The 19776-nt window shown below is 41.7% G+C and overlaps 1 protein-coding gene across 6 annotated transcripts in view; it reads right to left on the reverse strand.

Annotated features, from left to right (window-relative positions):
* LOC134139607 (probable E3 ubiquitin-protein ligase HERC3) overlaps positions 1 to 19776 on the reverse strand; it is a 51512-nt gene that overhangs the window by 6708 nt on the left and 25028 nt on the right. The window contains exons 7-23 of one of the 6 annotated variants that reach the window (XM_062574210.1): positions 19447 to 19577; positions 18691 to 18851; positions 18223 to 18299; positions 17452 to 17576; positions 16829 to 16888; positions 14342 to 14453; positions 13116 to 13305; positions 11186 to 11349; positions 10489 to 10602; positions 9181 to 9204; positions 9006 to 9095; positions 7100 to 7270; positions 6261 to 6404; positions 4713 to 4879; positions 3453 to 3519; positions 1572 to 1654; positions 563 to 730 (exon numbers count right to left, since the gene is read on the reverse strand). In XM_062574210.1, coding sequence (XP_062430194.1) covers positions 607 to 730; positions 1572 to 1654; positions 3453 to 3519; positions 4713 to 4879; positions 6261 to 6404; positions 7100 to 7270; positions 9006 to 9095; positions 9181 to 9204; positions 10489 to 10602; positions 11186 to 11349; positions 13116 to 13305; positions 14342 to 14453; positions 16829 to 16888; positions 17452 to 17576; positions 18223 to 18299; positions 18691 to 18851; positions 19447 to 19577 — 2004 coding nt within the window. In that variant the 3' untranslated portion in view covers positions 563 to 606. Of the gene's footprint in view, positions 1 to 562; positions 731 to 1571; positions 1655 to 3452; positions 3520 to 4712; positions 4880 to 6260; positions 6405 to 7099; positions 7271 to 9005; positions 9096 to 9180; positions 9205 to 9970; positions 10120 to 10488; positions 10603 to 11185; positions 11350 to 13115; positions 13306 to 14341; positions 14454 to 16828; positions 16889 to 17451; positions 17577 to 18222; positions 18300 to 18690; positions 18852 to 19446; positions 19578 to 19776 lie in introns of those variants that run through there. The other 5 variants (XM_062574209.1, XM_062574211.1, XM_062574212.1 and 2 more) reach the window with 5 other exon arrangements.

Below are 19776 nucleotides of genomic sequence, written 5' to 3' on the forward strand. Positions count from 1 at the left end.
GCAACACCCAGTAGGGACTCTAAAGGAAAAAGGGAAAATGCAGGCATTTCCTACTTGGCATTTCTCAGTGAGGGCAACACTGAATTTTTCAGTACCTGGTGAACCTTCTTCTTCAAGTAGGAAGGGCAGTGCCCAGGAACGTGCAGGCAGCACACTACCGAGGCCAAGAGGGCAGCAAATTAATCCCCTGACCTCTGAACGCAGGGGTGGAGGAAGTCATTAAGCACTGCAAGGTGGACAAAGTGACAGCTGCGTCTAGACTCGGATTTAGAGGTTAGCTTGAGTTCAAAACTCGGGTCAAGACAAAGCAATTACATTCTGGAATGTCTTAATCCAGTGCAGCTGCAAACTAGCCTTTCTCCTCATAGGCTTGCTTCTCTTCTTGCCTATTCTAACTTAAAAGCTGCAGGAGCTAATATGGATGCTCTTCTCAAACATTTGCTCTGAGCTAAAATCTGTGTTCCTTCCCCTAAGCTTATCTGGCACACAGTAGAAAAATGGCCTTTTTCTTTAGAGTCAACACGGCCAACCTAAAAGCCTAAAGGAGACTATCACAGGCATTTTCATTTTTACCTCACTGTACCAAGTATAAGTCAAATTCTCTATTTACCTGAAGCCCACCTTCTCTTTGCAGGGAGACAGACTTACACTGCTCCATCTCCACTTGGATTTTGCACGGAGGCAGCTATCTAGCTGTAAACACGCACCCTTTTGTGCAGTAGTGAAGTAGCTAAGAAGGTAATAGAAAATACTTTTGTTACAGCAATGGCTTTAGACACAATCTGAACCTTTTTAAATAATCAGATTAATAGGAAATGACTTCATCTCCAGGCTTGCCAGCAAGGTCTTCAGCAGCCCTAGTATAAGCCTCTAACCATGCTGCTGACTAATCGCCAGATCACACTGTTTTGCCAGCAGAGAAAGAATTTGAATGCTGATTCAAGTAAGAAACGCATTTGTAGAAATCCAATTACAAGATTATGAGAAGAAAACAGTTTAGCAGCTGGAAAAAAAGGTGGGGGAAAATGGTGGCTCTGCTGGTAATAACTCTCAGGGAGTCAGTCAAATGGAAAGGAGTCTATTTATGTACAACAGTGCCTTGCAGCTCTAATCAGGGATGGTGGTCCTCTCTCCTACCAGACATGCACAAGGGAATGTGCTTCCTGCTTCTGAATTAATAGTCTAAACAAGTTTACTAGTCTGTGTTGTTTTTTGGTCATGTACAGTTCCTGTAAACACAATAAGGGAGATTAACTTTCAAGGGCCCACATCATTCTGCAATCTCTATTTACCCTGTGTAAACTGTGCTAAAGGGTGCATGTGAAGGTCTTTTACAGGGAAGCTATGTATCCAAAATGGTATAGGACTTTTTCCAAAGCAGCTGGAAAGATGCTAAAAACCTTGTTTATGTAAGGCTCACAGATGCCTAACAATTTTGAACAACAGGTCCCAGAATTTGCTCACAATAATTTCTAATGCTCCTCCAAAATTTCGTCTCAGTCAAACTTTTTGTGGCATTGCATCTGACTCCACTTGAAACCTGAGTCTATCCCCCCATATGCCCCACTTACCTATTATCCTTTTGCACCAAAATTTTGTCTCCATCTTCAATCAGGTTCTTCTGCTCTGTCACACCATAGCTTTCCCTGCAGATCTATACAAAACAAGAAAACTAGTTTTATCAAAAGCACTTCCCAGGCCACAAGCCTGCAAAAAAAATACAAGGTCCTCTTTCACAGTTGATTACTGGTATGTGAAGGGTGCAGTAGAGAGGCCTGAGAAAAGGGTATATGCAAAGCAATTTCTCTCTGCTGTAAATGCCCTGCACGTTTCATCATTTGTTATCACTTATATTTGCTGTACGACTTATTAAGCCTAAATGCAAACCTGGAAGTGAACAAAGTTACCCTTTCAAGTATTCTAAAATACCTGTTATGCCTGACAAAATCTATTCTAGATGTTTAGGTATCAATTTCTTGTGGGGGGGGGGGGGAAAGGGGGATTGATCACTTAAAAAACCCACTATATTTAAGTAAGACCACGTGCTCTGGCAACAAAAAGGACTCCATTTTTATAATGGAATGCCAGTATATTAATTCATCTCTTCTCAATATAAGACTGCATGACCACAGACAATTTGCTGCTTTTGCCTGGGCTAGAATGGCACCAACACAAGCGCACTCAGTACGCATACAATCGGTCACATGGAGAAAATGCAAAAGGGTCAATTTTCAAGTTGCCATGCACAAGAGAGTCACAGGTTTTGACAGGCATGGAGATCAATTATTTATTCATTTCAGAGTTCAGGAGATTATTTCAAGGCTTTAGCATGTATGTCTGTATGCGTGTATGTATTATGTGACAGGAAGTGCAGAAAAGAGAGACCAAGAATGCCCTTTTAAATGAAAGGAGAATTTGGAGATGATTCTACCAGGTTACTTTAAAATAGTTTGTATTATTATCACTTTGATTATCGTTTCATTATCTCACTCTGAACTGCAGCTCTGACCTGCATGAGATACAGTCAGACTCAGGTCTGAATGACTCCAGACGCTAGTCTGATACAAGACACTATTTTATGTGCTGTCCTTTATTAAACAAGGCAGGGGACAACATTCTCCCAGCTCAGCAAATATTTTCTCCACAGCACATAGCAGAGCTTTCTGGCACCTTGTTATTACCTCAGGCCAGCTCTAGACAGATAGCCATGAACCTAGACCAGGCCCGAGAGGAACCCATCACTCCAAGTCAGTTAGAGCATCAGGACTTTGAAACAAAGACGCTGTGCTTCTTTGCGAGATTCTACATGTTTGAATGTGATGAGGGACCTACCTAATATCTTAATGTACATAAAGATTTGGCTCTTAATTTTGGGGAATCAACACTATTATAGAAACTATTGTCTCTAGGCTACTAGCAAGAAACAAGTTCTTCTACAACCCCAGTAGCACAGGAATGCAACTACCTCATTTTGTATCCTAGCAAAAGGCTCCAGCATTTTGTTTTTAAGGAAGTCTGACCGAGCACATTCACTGTAACCTTTAAAGTTAAAAAAAAATATTAATATGACGACAGAAAGGAAAATTCTAAATTGTGTTAACAGTTCAAGAATCAACTCAGTGATGTCAAAGCCTAACTTCCATTTCAAGGGGGACTTAGGAATCTACTTCTTACTGTCTTGTGGCTGAGAAGTCAGCCACCGGCACTTAAATCACGTGCCACAGTGACAACTGCTATTTTGAACATCACCCAGCTTATCGACTTACTACCTGAGTTTTCATGGCCACAAACAAGAACAAGGGAGTTGCCAGCAAAGAATTTCAACATTTCTAAGATTTATGAGATATGTGCTACAGGCATACTTAGGAGTAAGCTACAATACGCATGAATAAGTAGATGGGCTTCAAGCGTACCATAACAATCACAGCACTGACATGTTAAATATATCTTACTGTAAAATTTAAGCAGAACATCTCCTCCACATCTTCCCCAGGGTAATCTAAAAGCTGCTGAAGACTCCTACAAGAGAAGTAGGGAAAGAAGAGGAAAAAAATCAGAGATTCAGAAAACCATACATTTAAAGGGGAAAGGAAAAATCAGCAAAAGTAAACATCATCATGAACATCATCATACATCTGGGTAATAGGATTACAAGAGAGAAACTGAGTCACTTGAAGGGGCAAGAAAGAAATACACCTCAAACGCGGAAACGTTTTGTTAGAAGCAGGATAAATGCCACTCTACACAAATTATCAATACGATCCATACCTACCTCGTATAAGGATTCCCATTAATGATTCTGACCTCAGAATAGATTTAAATTTCAAGTTCTTAAGGGCTGCTAGACAGTATAAACACCACACAAAGGTCTGAGGAAACGAAGGAAGTAAGGGTGGTAGGAAGTTATATCTATATCCCTGTTATGTTCAAATTATTCTTCTCCTATTACTCTAAATTCTGCTGCTGTCTTCTTGGTGTTTTTCTGCATTATTGTTAAACGCAGCTGCAGCTTTGTGCTGATAAATCAGACAGCAGCTCAGAGGAAAAAAGGAAACAGCAGTCAGACAATGTGACCTTAACCTCTCAGTGTCAGAGAGAGCAAAAGCCCCCACAAAATTACACAGAAAATATTCAACACCCGGTTTAGAAAAAGCCATTCCTTTGCCCCATTCAAACTCTTTTTTAGCACGGGACCATGTCACAGTTACAGTGGTCCAAGTAGAGGACAACAGAGAAGGAGTTGCCTGAAGGGACACATACACCCCACGCAGCTCCTGTCCTGGGCTACGTCATGAGATGCACATCAGACCTGCTCACTAAGCCAAGCCTGGCCAGGGGGAAGAGGCTGAGGCTGCAGTCTGGGATCCTGCAGGCAATCACGCTGTGGAGTGCTAGGCCCCCATTCCCTGCTTTCTAAGGGGTCTAGTAGGTATCTTTTGGATATTCTGATACCTGTTTTGGGGAGGTCTGGAAAGTCACTGCAGGAGTTATAGTCTGAGTACATAGATTCGACAGCCTGTGGGAGAGGAGATGGCTCCTGTGAAATTCCTCACATGCCTAAATACTTTCCTTGGATCACAGCCCCCAAATTAATCAGTCACTGAAAGGGATCAGGAGGTGGCTTACTGAACAGCTATTATCCAGTTTGGCATTTCTTGTTCCCAAATGGAAGGTTTCCATTTCCAGAAAGGCTGCCCTTTTGTTTTTCATACCTTCCTTCTGTAGGGGACAGCTCCTTCAAATCCTCTAGGCACGGCTTCACATTCAAGAGCTTTTTGTACAGAGCCAAGGGAAAGTGCAGGTCTACCACGGTGAAGTTGTATATTGCAAGACCGCATATGATGCCAATCAAATGAAACCAGTTGTGTTCTACAAAACACTTCAAAACCATGCACAGAAATCCTGATGAGACACACTGTAACTGGTGCAGTGCACAGTACCCCTTATCCCCATGAGGTGATGGCACTAAGAAGCTGGCCCCTACTTTCTCAGCTGGGGTAAAAGCAAACTGTTCTCATCAGGTCCCAGTTTGGTCCTGAATTCCTTGATCCTGGCCTGCTTGACTGTAGCACAGGATTGAGGCTTCAGAAAACAAGACCTATTACCTTTTCAAGCCATGATTAGCTATAGAAACAGCTTCAAATAGCTACAGCTGCTTTCCATCTTTTCTGTCTTTTATTTCCTTATTATACTTTTCTGCTTTAGACATCAGTGAGGCTTCAACATTCGCATATTTTCTTGCGGTACACAGATGGCAACACTTCTGTCCCCTCCCCCCATCCTGTTTTCTATTAAAAACTTATTAACCATAGCGGTACCTAAGCAAATACAGGTAGGTGTTGGTACACTGGTCTTCATTCCTTCCCACATTTACTCTCACACTGAGATGTCAGTCACAACCAGTCTGCCTATATTTGTTAAATGTCGCAAGTAAACGACTCTAGTGTTTTCAGTGCTTACACTGTCATTCTTGGTGCCAAAAGACACTGCTATTTTTACATCATGAACACAAAGAGTAACTGCTCTGTAATACTGTTTACAAGTTACAAAAGGTACCATGTCATTTCCTCCTTTGTAGAATATAATTAATGCATTAAAAGAACCCCTACCAGGGCAGCTACATCTTAAGGGGAGACTGACAACATAGTTCTCCATCTTGCTAGCAAGGAAGGGCAAGAAAAAAAAGAACATAAACCATCACCCTCCAGCATAATGCTATCTGACAGGCAAAGAACTTGCACTTCACACCCTTCCAAAACCAACCAGCTTCTGCTGCAAACCACGTTTCTTGCCTTTTTAGAGCTCCCTGACATAGAGCATTAACAAGTTTAGACCCTGAAGGTGATAGTGATGCACAAATAAGTGGATTGATTGCAGTTATGTGAACAGCAGGGGAAGCACAGAACTAATGTCATTACAACTTAAGCCTCTAGTCCTGTAAACCACCACATGATTATCACATTCATGATAATGAGAGTTCTATTAACCCCTCCATTACAAGCAACCATCTGATACTTAATACATGTTTTATTATGGGCTAAGAATAAAGAGAAAGAGCCAATTCCTTTACAGGCATAATTATCACAGTTCTATTAAAGTTAATGGACCTGTACTAATTTAGGCTGACTGGAAATAGAGCTCACATTGTGTCATGGGTGGAAAACGGGAGGAAGATCATTGCTTTCCCACAGCTGCCACTAACTCGCTTGTCACTCAGAGTGTATTCATTCAAGTGGTCTGTATACAGAGTAAGGACTCACCGTGTCTGAAAACCACAGCAGGTTTGACTCTGGGTAATAAGTGAACATGCCATAGATGGGGTTGAGGAGTTCCTTTAACAACAGGAGGAAAAATTCCTTTGTCACCCCTCCAGCATCAACAGCTTCCTCACCATCAAAGATGACCTGCAGGAGAAGTTGGTCAGTAACAAGGATGTAGAGACGAGACTACTGAGTGAATCAGATGTATTTGTAATCGAGAGTTATGCAAAGCAGTTCATTTGACATACCCAAATCCACCTCCACCTATGAGCCCGTTTCAGTGCTTTGTTTGCAGAGGGGGAAAGGGAATAGGAACTAGCAAATCTGGTATTTTGAAAAATGTTTACCCTCTCATTTTTCTCATGTCGGATGGTAACTAAATCATAAACAGCTACTTGTCCTCTCTACAAAAGAAGCAGCAACACGACCATTCTCTTCTACATGCAATTGTTACCACGGTAGCTTCTAGCAGCCATGAATTTTGTAGCAACTAAAACACATCCTATTGCGAGTGGCCTGCTTATGTAGAATGGCAAAAAAGACACTGCATCCTAACATAGAAATGTTTTTCTCTCTCCCCCTTATACAGTAGGCATGTCAGGAAAACTTCCCCAAAACAGAAAGCAAACTCTACGTGTTTTGTAAACTGACCATCGCCAAAAATTCCCAGGGGTCATGGAGGAGAAAGACTCAACCCTCTGTTGACTAGATGAAGCCCTGCTGTGTGTTCTACACGTGGAAGAGCCAACGGGCACTGGTGAGGTGGCAACGTGAAGGGCAGAAGGGCTGCAAAAATGTCAGTTGGATGAGTAAGTGCTAAACAAATGGAGAAAACTTACTTTAAGAGGCTTTTTCAAATCAATGTCTGAATGAATGCTCAGCTCCCTCAAAGCATCACCAACCAAGTTACTCCTGCGGACATGAAGTACCAGGAAAGGGCTTCTGACCAGCAGAGGCTCCAGGGTGAGAAGCATGAACACATTCTGCAAGTTTGCACCGTTTATTGCCACCTGAAAATGAGAGGCGTGAATTAAGAGCTGCTGTTCTGCTCCTTTCTGAAAGGAAAACAGTAACCATACGCCTGACATTCCTTCCTTCCTTCCTTACTCTTTTGGTCTGTTTTTGCAGGAGTACAGGGGCTCTATGCCCACTCTGTACATGCATGTGTGGCTAATTTCCCTCCATCTCCCATATCCACACCTTTTGAGTCCACTGGCTTACTTCAACTGAGTGAGACAAGAAGTTATTAAATTCCCAAGCACTGCGTGACATAAGGCAGACAGGTGGAAGAAAGACTTTCTTCATGTTCTTAACTGAGCAAAGAAATTCAGTGTGAAAACAACCCTGAAAAGATGCCAGAGAGTCCATGAGGCACAGCAGTATTACTAACATGCCAGGGGAGGAGCTGGTTGACAACTGCAACTTGCAAGGCACCAGGGAACCCACCCCACACAATCCAAAGTTCTCACTTACCCCACAACAGAGAACCCACGTAAGGCACAAATTCTAGTCAAAGCTTTGACCACACGTAGTGTTTGTTCTCACTCACAGATTCTAGTAAGTGACAAACGCACTCTGTATAATTCACTTACAATGTTAATTGACCATGAGACAGAAATCTATTGGAAACCAGGCTTCCTTTGTTCCAGCACTCACAAAACTGCTTGTTTCTGTGGCCTCTTAGTGGCTGACTTCATTAAGATCTTGTCTCTCAAGACAACAAAACCTATGCCAGACCGCTGTCCTGCCAAGGCAAGGCAGATAACCTCCTCGCAGCAATACACTGCTCATACTCATGTTCCGGGGAGCTGGAAATACATGGGGGAGGGCTGCAAAAATAACAGCGTCAGAAGCCAATTCCAGGCTGTTGAGCGAGTGTGGGCCCAGCCTTCTCTTCCTTGCCAGGGACCATGTGTTATGGTGGCTACAGAAAACCTAAGAGATGGATCTCACGTGAGACCAGCACCATGGCCATGAGTAACTGAGGACAGTTTTCCACTCAGAAGGAACGTGGCAGTCATGGACCTTGCCAAACTCCTTTCTCAGAGGACCGGAGTAGTTCCTGACCCGACCTGCACTGGATGCAGGACCAGTGACCACTCTCTGCCCCTGCATGAGCAGTATCAGCTACCAGTGAGCGGTTTATACCGGCACAGAGGGCAGGCCGGTTGTCCTTGTCACAGCCTAGCTAGGACACAGCTTGGCTGCCACCTACAGGGTAAGGGCACAGAAGCCAATTAGCTGCTGTGACCCCATCTCTGGAGCATCCAGGTTCTGTGCCCTTCACTGCAGACAGATGTGTTAGCTGGTGACAAGTCACTGCTGGCAACCAGGAATGGGGTCATGAGCTGGACCTCAAAGCCTCAGTTTTTGACACACCCTCTGTGCCAGATAGAAACTTCAAAAGAGGAACCCACTTACCTGAAAGCCTGTCTGCTTTTCCAGCCTTACAGCTCCTTTAGTACAGACCTCCTCTTACTTCTATCCTTAGATGACCACAAACACACAGTATTCTGTTTAAGTTTCCACATCTGGCAGGCCGGATGTTACCAAGCTTACCGAAGCGAAAGAAACCAGGAGCTGCCCCTGCAGCATCCAGGGCAAAAGTTCTCCAGCTACTTTTTTCTCTCTTGTCACAGAAACAGTGAAATGCAACACACTAACCCCCACTGAATCCTTTGCAGGCACTGATGGGAAAGGAAAGGAAAAAAATAGGACAGAAAAAACAGAAGAGAGAAAAGTTACCTGCATCTGTAGTTCAGCATCTGTCTGTAACATCTTGGTCTTAGCCTGAGCATCGAAGATGAAAGGATAAGAACAGAGTGTCACAGCATCCTGCAAGAAAGGCAGGCAGACTGGTTCCTAATTTGCAGTTTTGATAAGCACTTCAAGGAAGAAGCACAAAGAACAATTTTCTTACCTGCATAATAGATGGTCTCACTTTCTGTGAAAGCAAAAAGGAAAAAAATAAAAATCTTTCATTCTGTCAGTTGTGTCTTTTATTTTTCTTTTTTTTAGGATGGACTAGTTCAAAGGCGACCCAAAGAAACCTTATCTGCTCTGGGACCAACAACCCAATTTTTTCTTCTTGAAGAGAAGCACAGGAAATTCCTTCTCAAGGAAATGCACAAGTTCTAATTCAGAACTTTTGCATCAAATATTACTAAGAGGACTAACTGGCACAGAGGCCTGCGTTAGCCTGCCATAGGTGAAATTCACTCTTCTGAAGAAAAACAAGAATACCACCCCCAAGGCAGAGATCATGTGAAACAACAAGAGACAAGGCAAGGCCACAACGTGAAAACTTAAGACCACTCCAGTAACACAGCTTACTCCTCTTAATAGACATATTGATGCATTTTTATCTATTACTGTTACATAAAACTGAGTCAGTATTATATTACTCCACTCACTGAAAGCAAGCACAGAGCAGCACTACTTATGTGATGGAAGGCAGGCACAGGGGGCACAGCACACGACATTTACAAAGTCCATAAAAACACACACAAAAATTCTTGCTACAGTCAGGTTTTATTCTTGCAGCATCCCTTGATGGATATTTTTGATGTTTTCTCACATTTGGGATTTCTTTCCTTCCTATAATTAACTATTCTCATTGAGCTCCTACACAGCATTTTCCAGCCCTCAGTTTAGTCATCTCCATTCTTACAGATGAGAAAGTGAGGCATAAAAGAGGTGAAGGGTCTTACCCAAGATCACCCAGCAGGTTACTGGAAGAGCCAGGAATAGAACCCGCATCTCTTGAGTCTTGGTTCAGTCCCCTAGCCAGTACGCCACACTGCCTCCTCTTACAGAGCAACATTTTAAGATCACTGGCTACATTATTCACAATACCTGCCTAAACAGCAGAAGTAAAGGGTAAAAATTATGATTTTAGAATATAGGATTTGGCTCCTGAGGTGTTGATTACATTAAAAGGATCCAGCAACTGAATTAATCCCCTTGTGCAAGGATCAAATGGGACTCACATGAATAATCACAGAGATCGTTACAAGCATTAGTTAAATACTGTTAGCTTTAGCTTTTTGAATGGTCTTATTTTAAGGCAACTTTTCAAGCTACTGAGTACCCAAATCAGAGAGCTTATATATAGATGCTCCTATACTGTATACATTATACTCTTAATAAGGATATTAAAAATGCAGATCTCTTAAGACTAGAGAGACAAACAGACAGCTATTTCATGACTACATATAAAGCCTCTTACCATTCCAGCCTGATGCAAGAACCACATGAGATAATCCTCCTGAATGTCCACCAAGTTGGAAATCTCAGGGATATAAAACTTATCATACTCTACGTGTTTAACCTTCTGATTTACCTAGTGAGGAAGACAGGTTTTAAAAATACGGATGTATTCAGCATTTTTCTACAAACAAGCAGGCTTGTTCTCTTCAAAAAGGCTTCCCCTCACAGCTCAGATACAATCGAACACAGTGGCTTGCAACACTAAGCCTTAGAAAGCCTTACAAATAACTGAGGTGCCTTATATTTTCCTGGGAACTAATCGAGATAAGTAATGATGCAAAACATGGGCAAGAAAAACTTCTTTCCTACTGCTTCTTTTAGTTCTCCCTCCTCCTCAGAGTAAACAGCACCAAGGCAGTGGAAACATAATGGATGATGAAACAGGTATTTGTGATGGAGCAACAGCACACAGTCTGGTGGCTCAGCAGTGGTGCTTTCTAAGGCAAACTTTTCCTAGTGCTCGAGACAGGACTGGACAGTCTTCAAACACCCTGAAGTCAGAACAGCCACAAACATCTTCCTTCTTGTGGTGTCTCAGGGGGCAATGACACAGCTGTCAAACCGGAACTGTGGCCACTTTGCCCCTGCCAACTGGTGAAGGGCAGAGAAGAGACTGAATCATCTGCAGCCAGCTAACACCCAGATTTCCCTCTTACCTTGTGGAGTTTCTCCAGAAGTCTGAGCGCAGCAGTAATGTAACTGCTGAACAGCACCGGGATCAACAGCGTCTTTCTTCCACTGAGGAGGTATACCACTGCCCCTTTATAGAGGTCCACTAGTCTCAGGAAATACCTCGGGCACACTTGAGACCACCAATTATCTGGAAAGGAGAGGAAAATCGATATAAATATTAAATTGAAGGCCACAGAGTATTCTAAATAAAGGAGTACAGCTGAAAACAGGGAAACATACTTAAGAATAATTTCAGAAAGCCTCCCTACTTCTATTCTAACTGCAGCAATAGGAAAGCAAGACAAGTCAGCTGCAGACACTAGAAGTCTCAAAGATCTTCCCTTCCCCTCTGATATAACCACCCCACTCACCATCCAGCCCCTACGCCAATCAGTGCTAGTGTCTGAATTCAAGATTCTTGCAAGATATTATGTTCTTGCAGAGAACCCACAACTTCCATCCATCACTCTAATCACTGACTCACTCTCAGTGAGAAGAAGACAGCTACATAGCCCAATCTTCATCAATACCACATACTTTTCTAGTGGATGTCAAGAGGGCATCCCTGGCACATCTGTGCTAAAGGTCTGAACTCCTCCTCTTTAAGAAGGCTGATTTCTTTCCTGTCAAGGACAATAAGCTTTGCCTCTCTTCTGAAGGTCTGGACTCTGGTCTACTAGCATCTTTGCTAGACCTAATCAGCCTGCAAAGTAGAAGCAGGAGCTTGGGAAACCATCACATCTACCTGTTAGAAACAAACATGTATTCATTCCCTCAGGTGTCAGCACAATAGTGAACTCTGGCAGGCAGAAGGATGAGAATCCTTTACATTTCTATAGACTAACAATCACAGTGGACTAGAAACTCTAAGCAGAAGAGGCAAGCTGGTTCCAAACTCTATGAATACAAAAAAAAAAAAAAAAAAAAAACAAAAAAAAAAACACCACTAAATTTCACTGGAGCAACGCTCCTGGAGGCCCAAACACATTACATAGCATTATATATGATACTATGAGAATTAGTCTAAGATAATCTTAAACAACACAAAAAATAACAACACAAAAAATAACAAAAGTAACAGCTTAGCAAACATGCATAAACAACTGTAAGCAACGTATGCTCTACTTAGCTTAAGCTAAGCTATCAGGAAATAATATGAGCATAATTCAGAAGATTCTGGAGCAGAAGAGCTGGAACATTCTGATGAGAAAACAGTCAGTAGGCTTTTCTGTACCTTGTATAGGATAAGATAATTTTGTATAAGCAGCACATCTGCTAATTTACTTTATACAGAACAGTATATTTTAATGTGGGCAGTATCTAGTTATATTTAAGAGAGTAAGATCTTAATCTCCACAATCTACAAAACCTATGTTCACGCAGCAGCCTTAAAATTTCTTTGGAACTGAATCTCTGAATGTAGGCAGATTAGCTAAGGCTCTTCCCTACTAGCTGTTCTTTGAAGTGATATTTTATTTCTAAATTAAAATAAGTCACCTGAATTTTCTCATTTATTATCCACACTACCACATACTTTATACATTCTGTATTACTGCAACTGATGAACTTTCCACATTTTACCTGTATGGCAAGTTCTTTATTTCCTCATATTTTAAACCTAAAATTCAAAGCACATTCAAAAAGCTTTTAATTGGGAACTTAGGTTGGGAGGTGAGGGTAGATTCCTTGAACGCTTTTGGTTCCCCCACTCCTTTTTGGAGGTGAATCCTTCCTAACAATACTGTATCAGAAATAACACTCAATTATCACTGCAGCTGTGGTAACAAAACAAAAGGTTAAGTCAAAACAAAACATGACTGAAAAATCTCAAGCCAACACTTTGTGTCCCAGCAGGATGCTTTGAGCCATTTCAGGCACATCCTTCTCTAAGGGAGAAAATGAATTATCCCTTACCAAGAACTTTGCTGGGGTTGGTATCCAAGCGCAGAATAGCCATTGCTAGAGGAAGTGTTAATGTTATATAATACTTTGAGTCTTGGAAGAGTGGAAATTCAGGTAGAATCAAGTAGATCCTCATTGCCTCAACATCTGGTGGTGAGCTGGACAGCTGAGGAATCAAAAAGCTTTCAAAGCTCTTTAATATCTAGAAGGAAACAAGAAGGCATCTGAAAACAGGTGAAAGACTTTTTTCACTGAGGCCCTCCATCGTAATAGTTGGAGGACCCTGTTAACACATTGTACGTCCCTCACAGCCTGGGAAACACATAATTACAGGAGACTATAAAAAGGATCATATACTAGAACATCAACTTCAAAGAACAAAGCCATCCACTTTTAGCTTATGCCACACTACAGAAATTAACTGCCACTACATTTACCTTCACATACTGTAAGTGTTATTGTGCATCTTGTTTAGAACCAAATGATGAGGAATTATCAGCATTAAAGTCAAAAGAGTAACTGAGATTTTTAGCATCAAAGCCATATACTTAATAGCTAGAGCGATTTATCTACTCCGTAAGCTAATCTCACTCCATTACTTATTTCATAAGAACAAACTTCACTAAGAACGGCTACTACTCTGTGACTTTTGAAGTCTCAAAGTTCATGCTAGTGGTTCTACCCAGCACACATTCACGAACCATTTAAAATATCTTGGGCTAAGTCTTCAACTAGTTATCACTCTAAATCTACTGAAGTCATTATATCAGCTGAAGATCAAATGCACAGGAAAAGAAAATATCAATTCTAGTTAAAAAGATGGCAGTGAGAACATTAAAATTATAGTTAAAAAACGGCACAGAGAACAAACAATTGCATCTCACAGTTCTTGTACTCATAGGAGATATACCCTGAGTTAGTGCTTGAGCTGGTATAAAATCATCAAAATACTCAACATGCAAGAAATGAGCATATATTAATTGTTTACAAGATGCGGACTTAATTTCAGGAGCTATTTCAAGTATTCAATACCATAGGATAGAACTTTTTTTCGAAAATAAGCTTTTGGGTCACGTTCTAAGAATGTGGAAATTAGTTCAGGTTGATGAAGATGCAGTATCTAGCCTGCAAATATTAAACACAACCTGCTTCCCAAAAACCTACCGTTACTTCCATGTTACAGAGGGACGAAGTCCTTACTCTCCCTCTGAATATCCCCAAATCCAGAAGTGCAATACCTGGTCTAAGAGAATGGAGTGCTGAGAGTTCATCAGCTTCTCAAACAGCACTCTGGTGGAGTTCAAATCAATCCCTGGGATCTTCGGACTGGTCTTAAAATGTTCATCAATTCTTAAAAAAAAAAAAAAAAAGAAAAAAAAAAGTCACAGACAGCCTGGCATAAATTTAAGAAAGAGTAACGACTACCCTGTGTGTTGGCATGGCCTGAGTGCAAACAACAGAGAATGATGGCCAGGGAATTAATCAGTCTAGAAACAAAGTAGAACTTGGAATCTTTTTGTTAAACATAAGATGAACAATTCACCCTTCTGGACTCCTTCGGGCCTTGATGAGAGTTGAGATTCTTGTAGGTAAACATTTTATCAAATGCTTTGATTTCCCCAGCATACCTTACTAACCTAAGAGCCTGCCTGCACAGGTCTGATAGCTTAAAACCATATAAAAACCAAACCTACTATATGTATCAGGATTCTCTGTATTGCCTGATATACACACTATGTATTTTTAATAGAAAAGTCTGTTTATGCACACACCATAAGAAAGGGAGGGGTGATGCGCAAGAAGACACTGCCTGTTACACAAGGGAACAGACTTTCATCAACTCCATCCTCTTACTTTCTATCCCTAAAACTAAAGCAGGACCACAACCAAACCACAATACAGTTGAGACGACTTTATTTGTAACAAAGATGTGCTGTCCTTTCCGCTAGTCTTGAAAGGATGCAGTTTACCCAAGATGCCTGTGTAAGTGAGATAACAAAGGCAAGCCTACTGAGGACAATAATCTGACAACTTGATCTAGTAATGCAATGCAGCAGGTAAGTTCCCATATCAGCATCTAGAGTGTGTTCAACAGCTGTAACAGTAGCTCTCAGCACCACCACCTGCAGATATAACAGATCTGCAGATGACAGCAAAAAGAGAAAAAGGTCATTACTACAATTCCATTCAAGGATTTCCCAAGAGCCATGCCACAAGTCACCTTGCGTGCGCGCTGTATCAGACATCCCCTGAAGGAAAAGGCACCTACTAAACATCAGATGCAATTCTCAGTTTGCTGGTGTGGCTCTAACGATATGAGAAGCTAAACTTAGTCTCCTGTAGTAGGAGAGTTATTTCCATAACCACACAAGCGCCAGGCTGGAAATAGCTCCTCAGAGTCACACTGTAGTGCAGAAAGCTCCAGGCTATGATGTGCAGCAGCAGCACTGCAGCCTGCCCAGCTGCACAGGCACAGAAAAGCTGCTCTTCCATCTAACCCTGTATACCACAATGCCATACTGCAAATAGGCCTATATGGCATTAGGATGCTGAAAGGATGTACAAGGGTATTTCTACCAGGTGCCCTGTAACATTATGTTTCACATATAAAGATGCACATTTAAATACAACCTCACCTCAGTGTATGGTGGCTTCAGATTTTATGGTTCATTTACTCACACTTCTGTAAAAGTTAAACCCTGCACTAGCCAAGATATCATTAAGGTGGAAAGACAAGCACATCAGGGTGATCAAGTCATGCACTCCACTCATTTCCACAAAAGAGATGTGGGACTATCTACTGTGACTCAACAACGTGAAAATGTCACAATGTGTTTTAAATCAACATGACACAACTCTCCTAGTGTGGTAACATGATGCTTTCTCACAAGGTTGGAGAAGAAACCATTGCACTAGTGGTAAAAAGCAGGAATAATTAGTGAATTGTTTTCTTTTCAAGTTACTCTTGGAAAAAAATTAGTCAAAGATTACTCAAAGTAACTAGGTTCTTCACCTAGCTACAGGTCATTATTCATCATATCACCATAAAAATTCCTCTTCATTTTATGCTGTTACCTCCCCCTCTATTTATAGACACAGCCATCACAATCCTTTCCAGCCCTCAGCCTTTCACCAAGCTATGCATATTACTTGCTCATCACCACCCATTGTTAGTTACACGCATTACATTTTACCAGTACAGGTCATCCTCTCCTTGAAATTCCTGCTTTTGTAAGCATGAGCACATAACTCTCCAAAACTGACGTCACCTAAAAGGAAAGTGCTGCCATGTTTTTCACATGCATGCATTTTTTTAAAAGCGATCTGTGTTGAAGTATACCTCCACACACACACCCCCCAGTCCTCACTGGCTAATTCAGCTGGGTATGAGACTATTCAGATAACCAGGATCACTTATTTCCCTTAATGTCAGTACTCCTACCCTTCTCTCTTAAAAAACAGTTTATATGCATTTTGTAAAAAAAAGTAACAATTGTGACAACTCCAGGGATTCCATGGCACTTACAGTACACTCACCATTCACTTTCTTAGACTATTTGCCTTCCTTATCCAGCTCTGACCACCCATCTCCTTAGCGGCTGCTCTCTGCCCCAGTCTCCTGCCTGATCACAAAAATCAAAGCCCATTGCAACAGTGAACAAAGTAAAGAGATTCCAGTTTGTCTCAAGGGAAGGACACACTTCTGGACCCCGTTTACCACTTACTTCTTCTCCAGGAAGCTTCCATTCCAGCAGGCAGCCGAGGACAGTATCTGAACTACATTACTGTTTGCAGCAAGAAGACAAAAGAAGATAGAGATACAAAACATGAGAAGATGTCCCAGTCAGTCTCCTTAGCTTTCTTCCCTTCCTTCCTTGGAAGGCAATCTCAGAATCACATCATTCAGAGGCACAGTGGTGACACAGCCCACTCAGCATCATGTAACATCCCTCTTCGAAAGGATATTGGTAGTGCCTTCTTTCCACTTACTCCGTTTTTCTCAGGGCAGGCACACAGGGGAAGGGAAAGGAATTTCAATCAACCTGCATAAAGCTTCTTGTTCCTTTTCACATGAACACTAAGCACATACAGAGGACAACTTCAAATCCAATTCCCACCCATCATTCCAGTCATGTTCTGAGGCAGCCTCAAATACCTCTGGTCGTGCTAGGGAGCTGTAACCTGTCATCCTTACAACTGGTAACTGTCCCCACTGGAGCTTGGGTATGACCAAGAATCACACTTGGAAAAAGTTGCTAAGTTTCAAGTGAAACATGGCATGGTAGCCAACAAAATTCTTTAAATAAAATTTTTGACAAAAAAGCTTCTCCAGTGCCCCAATACCTACTTGACAGAATTAGAACCGTTCTTTTCTAAAAGCTTTTGCCTCCAGACATCTATAGTTTCATCATTTATTAAACAGGTGTAACGTGTTTCATTTATGGTCCGGAAATCATCAGCAGGCAAGGAATTCTGTGAGAAGATACAGATTTCAGCAAAGGCAAGGCTTGTAAACAATTTCTTCTTACTCACAATCTGATTTCTACACAAAAATGATCGCTTTCTCAAGTGCCATTTCTGCACAGGCTTGAAGAGGAAGCTATGGCTCAACTAACGAGCTCAGAAAGGAATGGAAAAAACAGGACCATCACCAAATATAATTTGAAAAATAAAAAGAAAAAACTGTTTTCTTAAGTGTACCAAAGCCCTTTTAAATGTCTCAGAAAAAACATGTCAAAACACCTCTTGAAAGAAATAAGGAGACAGAAACAACAATCGAGCATTCAGCCCTCCATGCAGCCTACATCTTCAGAGAACCTCAGGGTACGTGTTACACAACCTTACACTCTAATCACCCAGAACCTTATAGGGGAAGCAGCCTCTTTCTTATAATCTGCAAAGGAAATAATTCCCCTCATTGTCGATCGAACTGAAACCAGTGTCTTCCCAATTGCTCTTTGACATGACCCTGAAGGAACGCATCTAAGCTCTTTCAGTCACTCCTAATCAGTTGAAAATCCCTGTAATAGTTGTCATTAGTAAGGTTGTCATTAGTAAGGATGGACTGCAAAGGCTGGGGCAGAGGTACAGACCTAAGATGATTTTTTTTTTTTTTTACCTCATATTTGGAGCAAAGCACAAATGTTTGGTCTCCTCCAGAAAAGATGTGTTTAACAATGTGATATTTACAAGCATCTGTTAAAGAAAGAGATGTAGTTCTGTTAGATGACACTCTTGGCCTAGCAGGAGGAAAAGGTTGTAATTTTTAAACTACAGTGGGTGTTTTAAAGAGAAACCTAGGCTCTCCAAAATCATTACTAGAACAATTTCATGAAGGCTCAAGATCCTCAAATGTTGAGCTGCATTACGAAAAGAGAAAGGGAGATAGTACACGGGTTAATTAAGAGAGCAAGAGGTCATCTACTACTTTCTATAGTGCCTCTGGACCAAGGGGCTAGGATCATTCTATCGTTTCTAGCAGTTTCATTCCAACCCACAGACCAACGTCAAGATGTCTGTAGATCACCATAGATGAAATGAAAGCATCTACGTCCATTTGCCACTTCAGATTGCACACAGCACATACCAGGTTTCCCTGAGAGTTGTCCATTGTGAGCTGCCCAGTGACCCTTCACAGGAGAGGGACACTTAACATTGCACGTGTGCCCCGTTCCTAGCTGGCCTCTTGTTCCACAGCCAAATGCATAGATCATTCCTGAAGAAGGCACAAAGGCTAAAGTGTGATGTCTGCAACAGAGACGGGTACAAAGTTTAGACCACGTTTAACAATTGAAGAAAAAACACAGACATAGTCTGAAATTTATTTTCTGTTCACTAGACTAGAAGTTGGTGCAAAGCAGCATATTTCTACTAATACCAATGATCAGCTTTTGCCACCTGATGGCACCAGTTTATGGAGCACAGCTCATTAGCTGGAAGGGACAAAGAGCAGTCTGTGCTGGCAAGCAGGCTCACAGATGAAATAATCTGCCATTTGCCAAGTCTGTACATACCAAAAAATAGTATCACAGCACAGTATTAATAACTCTCTTTTCAGGGAAGAGGCAGGAAACTTGTGACCAAAGGGCCTGCAGCTTCAGAGTCCATCTGGATTATTAAGATGGAAAGAGACCTTCCTTCAGATTATAGCATAGGCAACAGCCTCAACTAAAGATCGATCTCATTTAGAGGGCCTTAAAATTCTCATGTACAGTAAATTTTAAATTAACTTAGTTTTGACATGCAGGATGTGCAAGCAAACTATCCCATAAAGGTACTAGAGCCAGTATCAGCACTAACCACCACTAAAGGAAAACTTCTGACTGTGCACACAGGTACTCACCTGCCACAAGCAATCTGGGATACTTCGCTGCCCATTAGCTCGAGAACTCTTCGGGGGTTCACTTCGTCGTTCATGGAGTCGTGTCCCAGCTGCCCACAGGAACCTGCACCGAACGTGAACACCCCTCCACTCTGTTAGCAAATCAGACAGCATATTCTCTGTTTAGGGACCCATAGCCTAGCAGCATCTCTCTGACTCCAGTTTCACTATCAGCCCAAGCTTAAGCAGAGGCAAGACCTGAGCAGACCTAGCCCCATCTTCCGTTCACTAAACTATACTCTAATTGGAAACTGCAGGAGGTATACTACTGAAAACTTCTATTGTAAATGT

The sequence above is a fragment of the Rhea pennata genome, chromosome 4 (assembly GCF_028389875.1).
Source record: "Rhea pennata isolate bPtePen1 chromosome 4, bPtePen1.pri, whole genome shotgun sequence".
Lineage (NCBI taxonomy): Eukaryota > Metazoa > Chordata > Aves > Rheiformes > Rheidae > Rhea > Rhea pennata.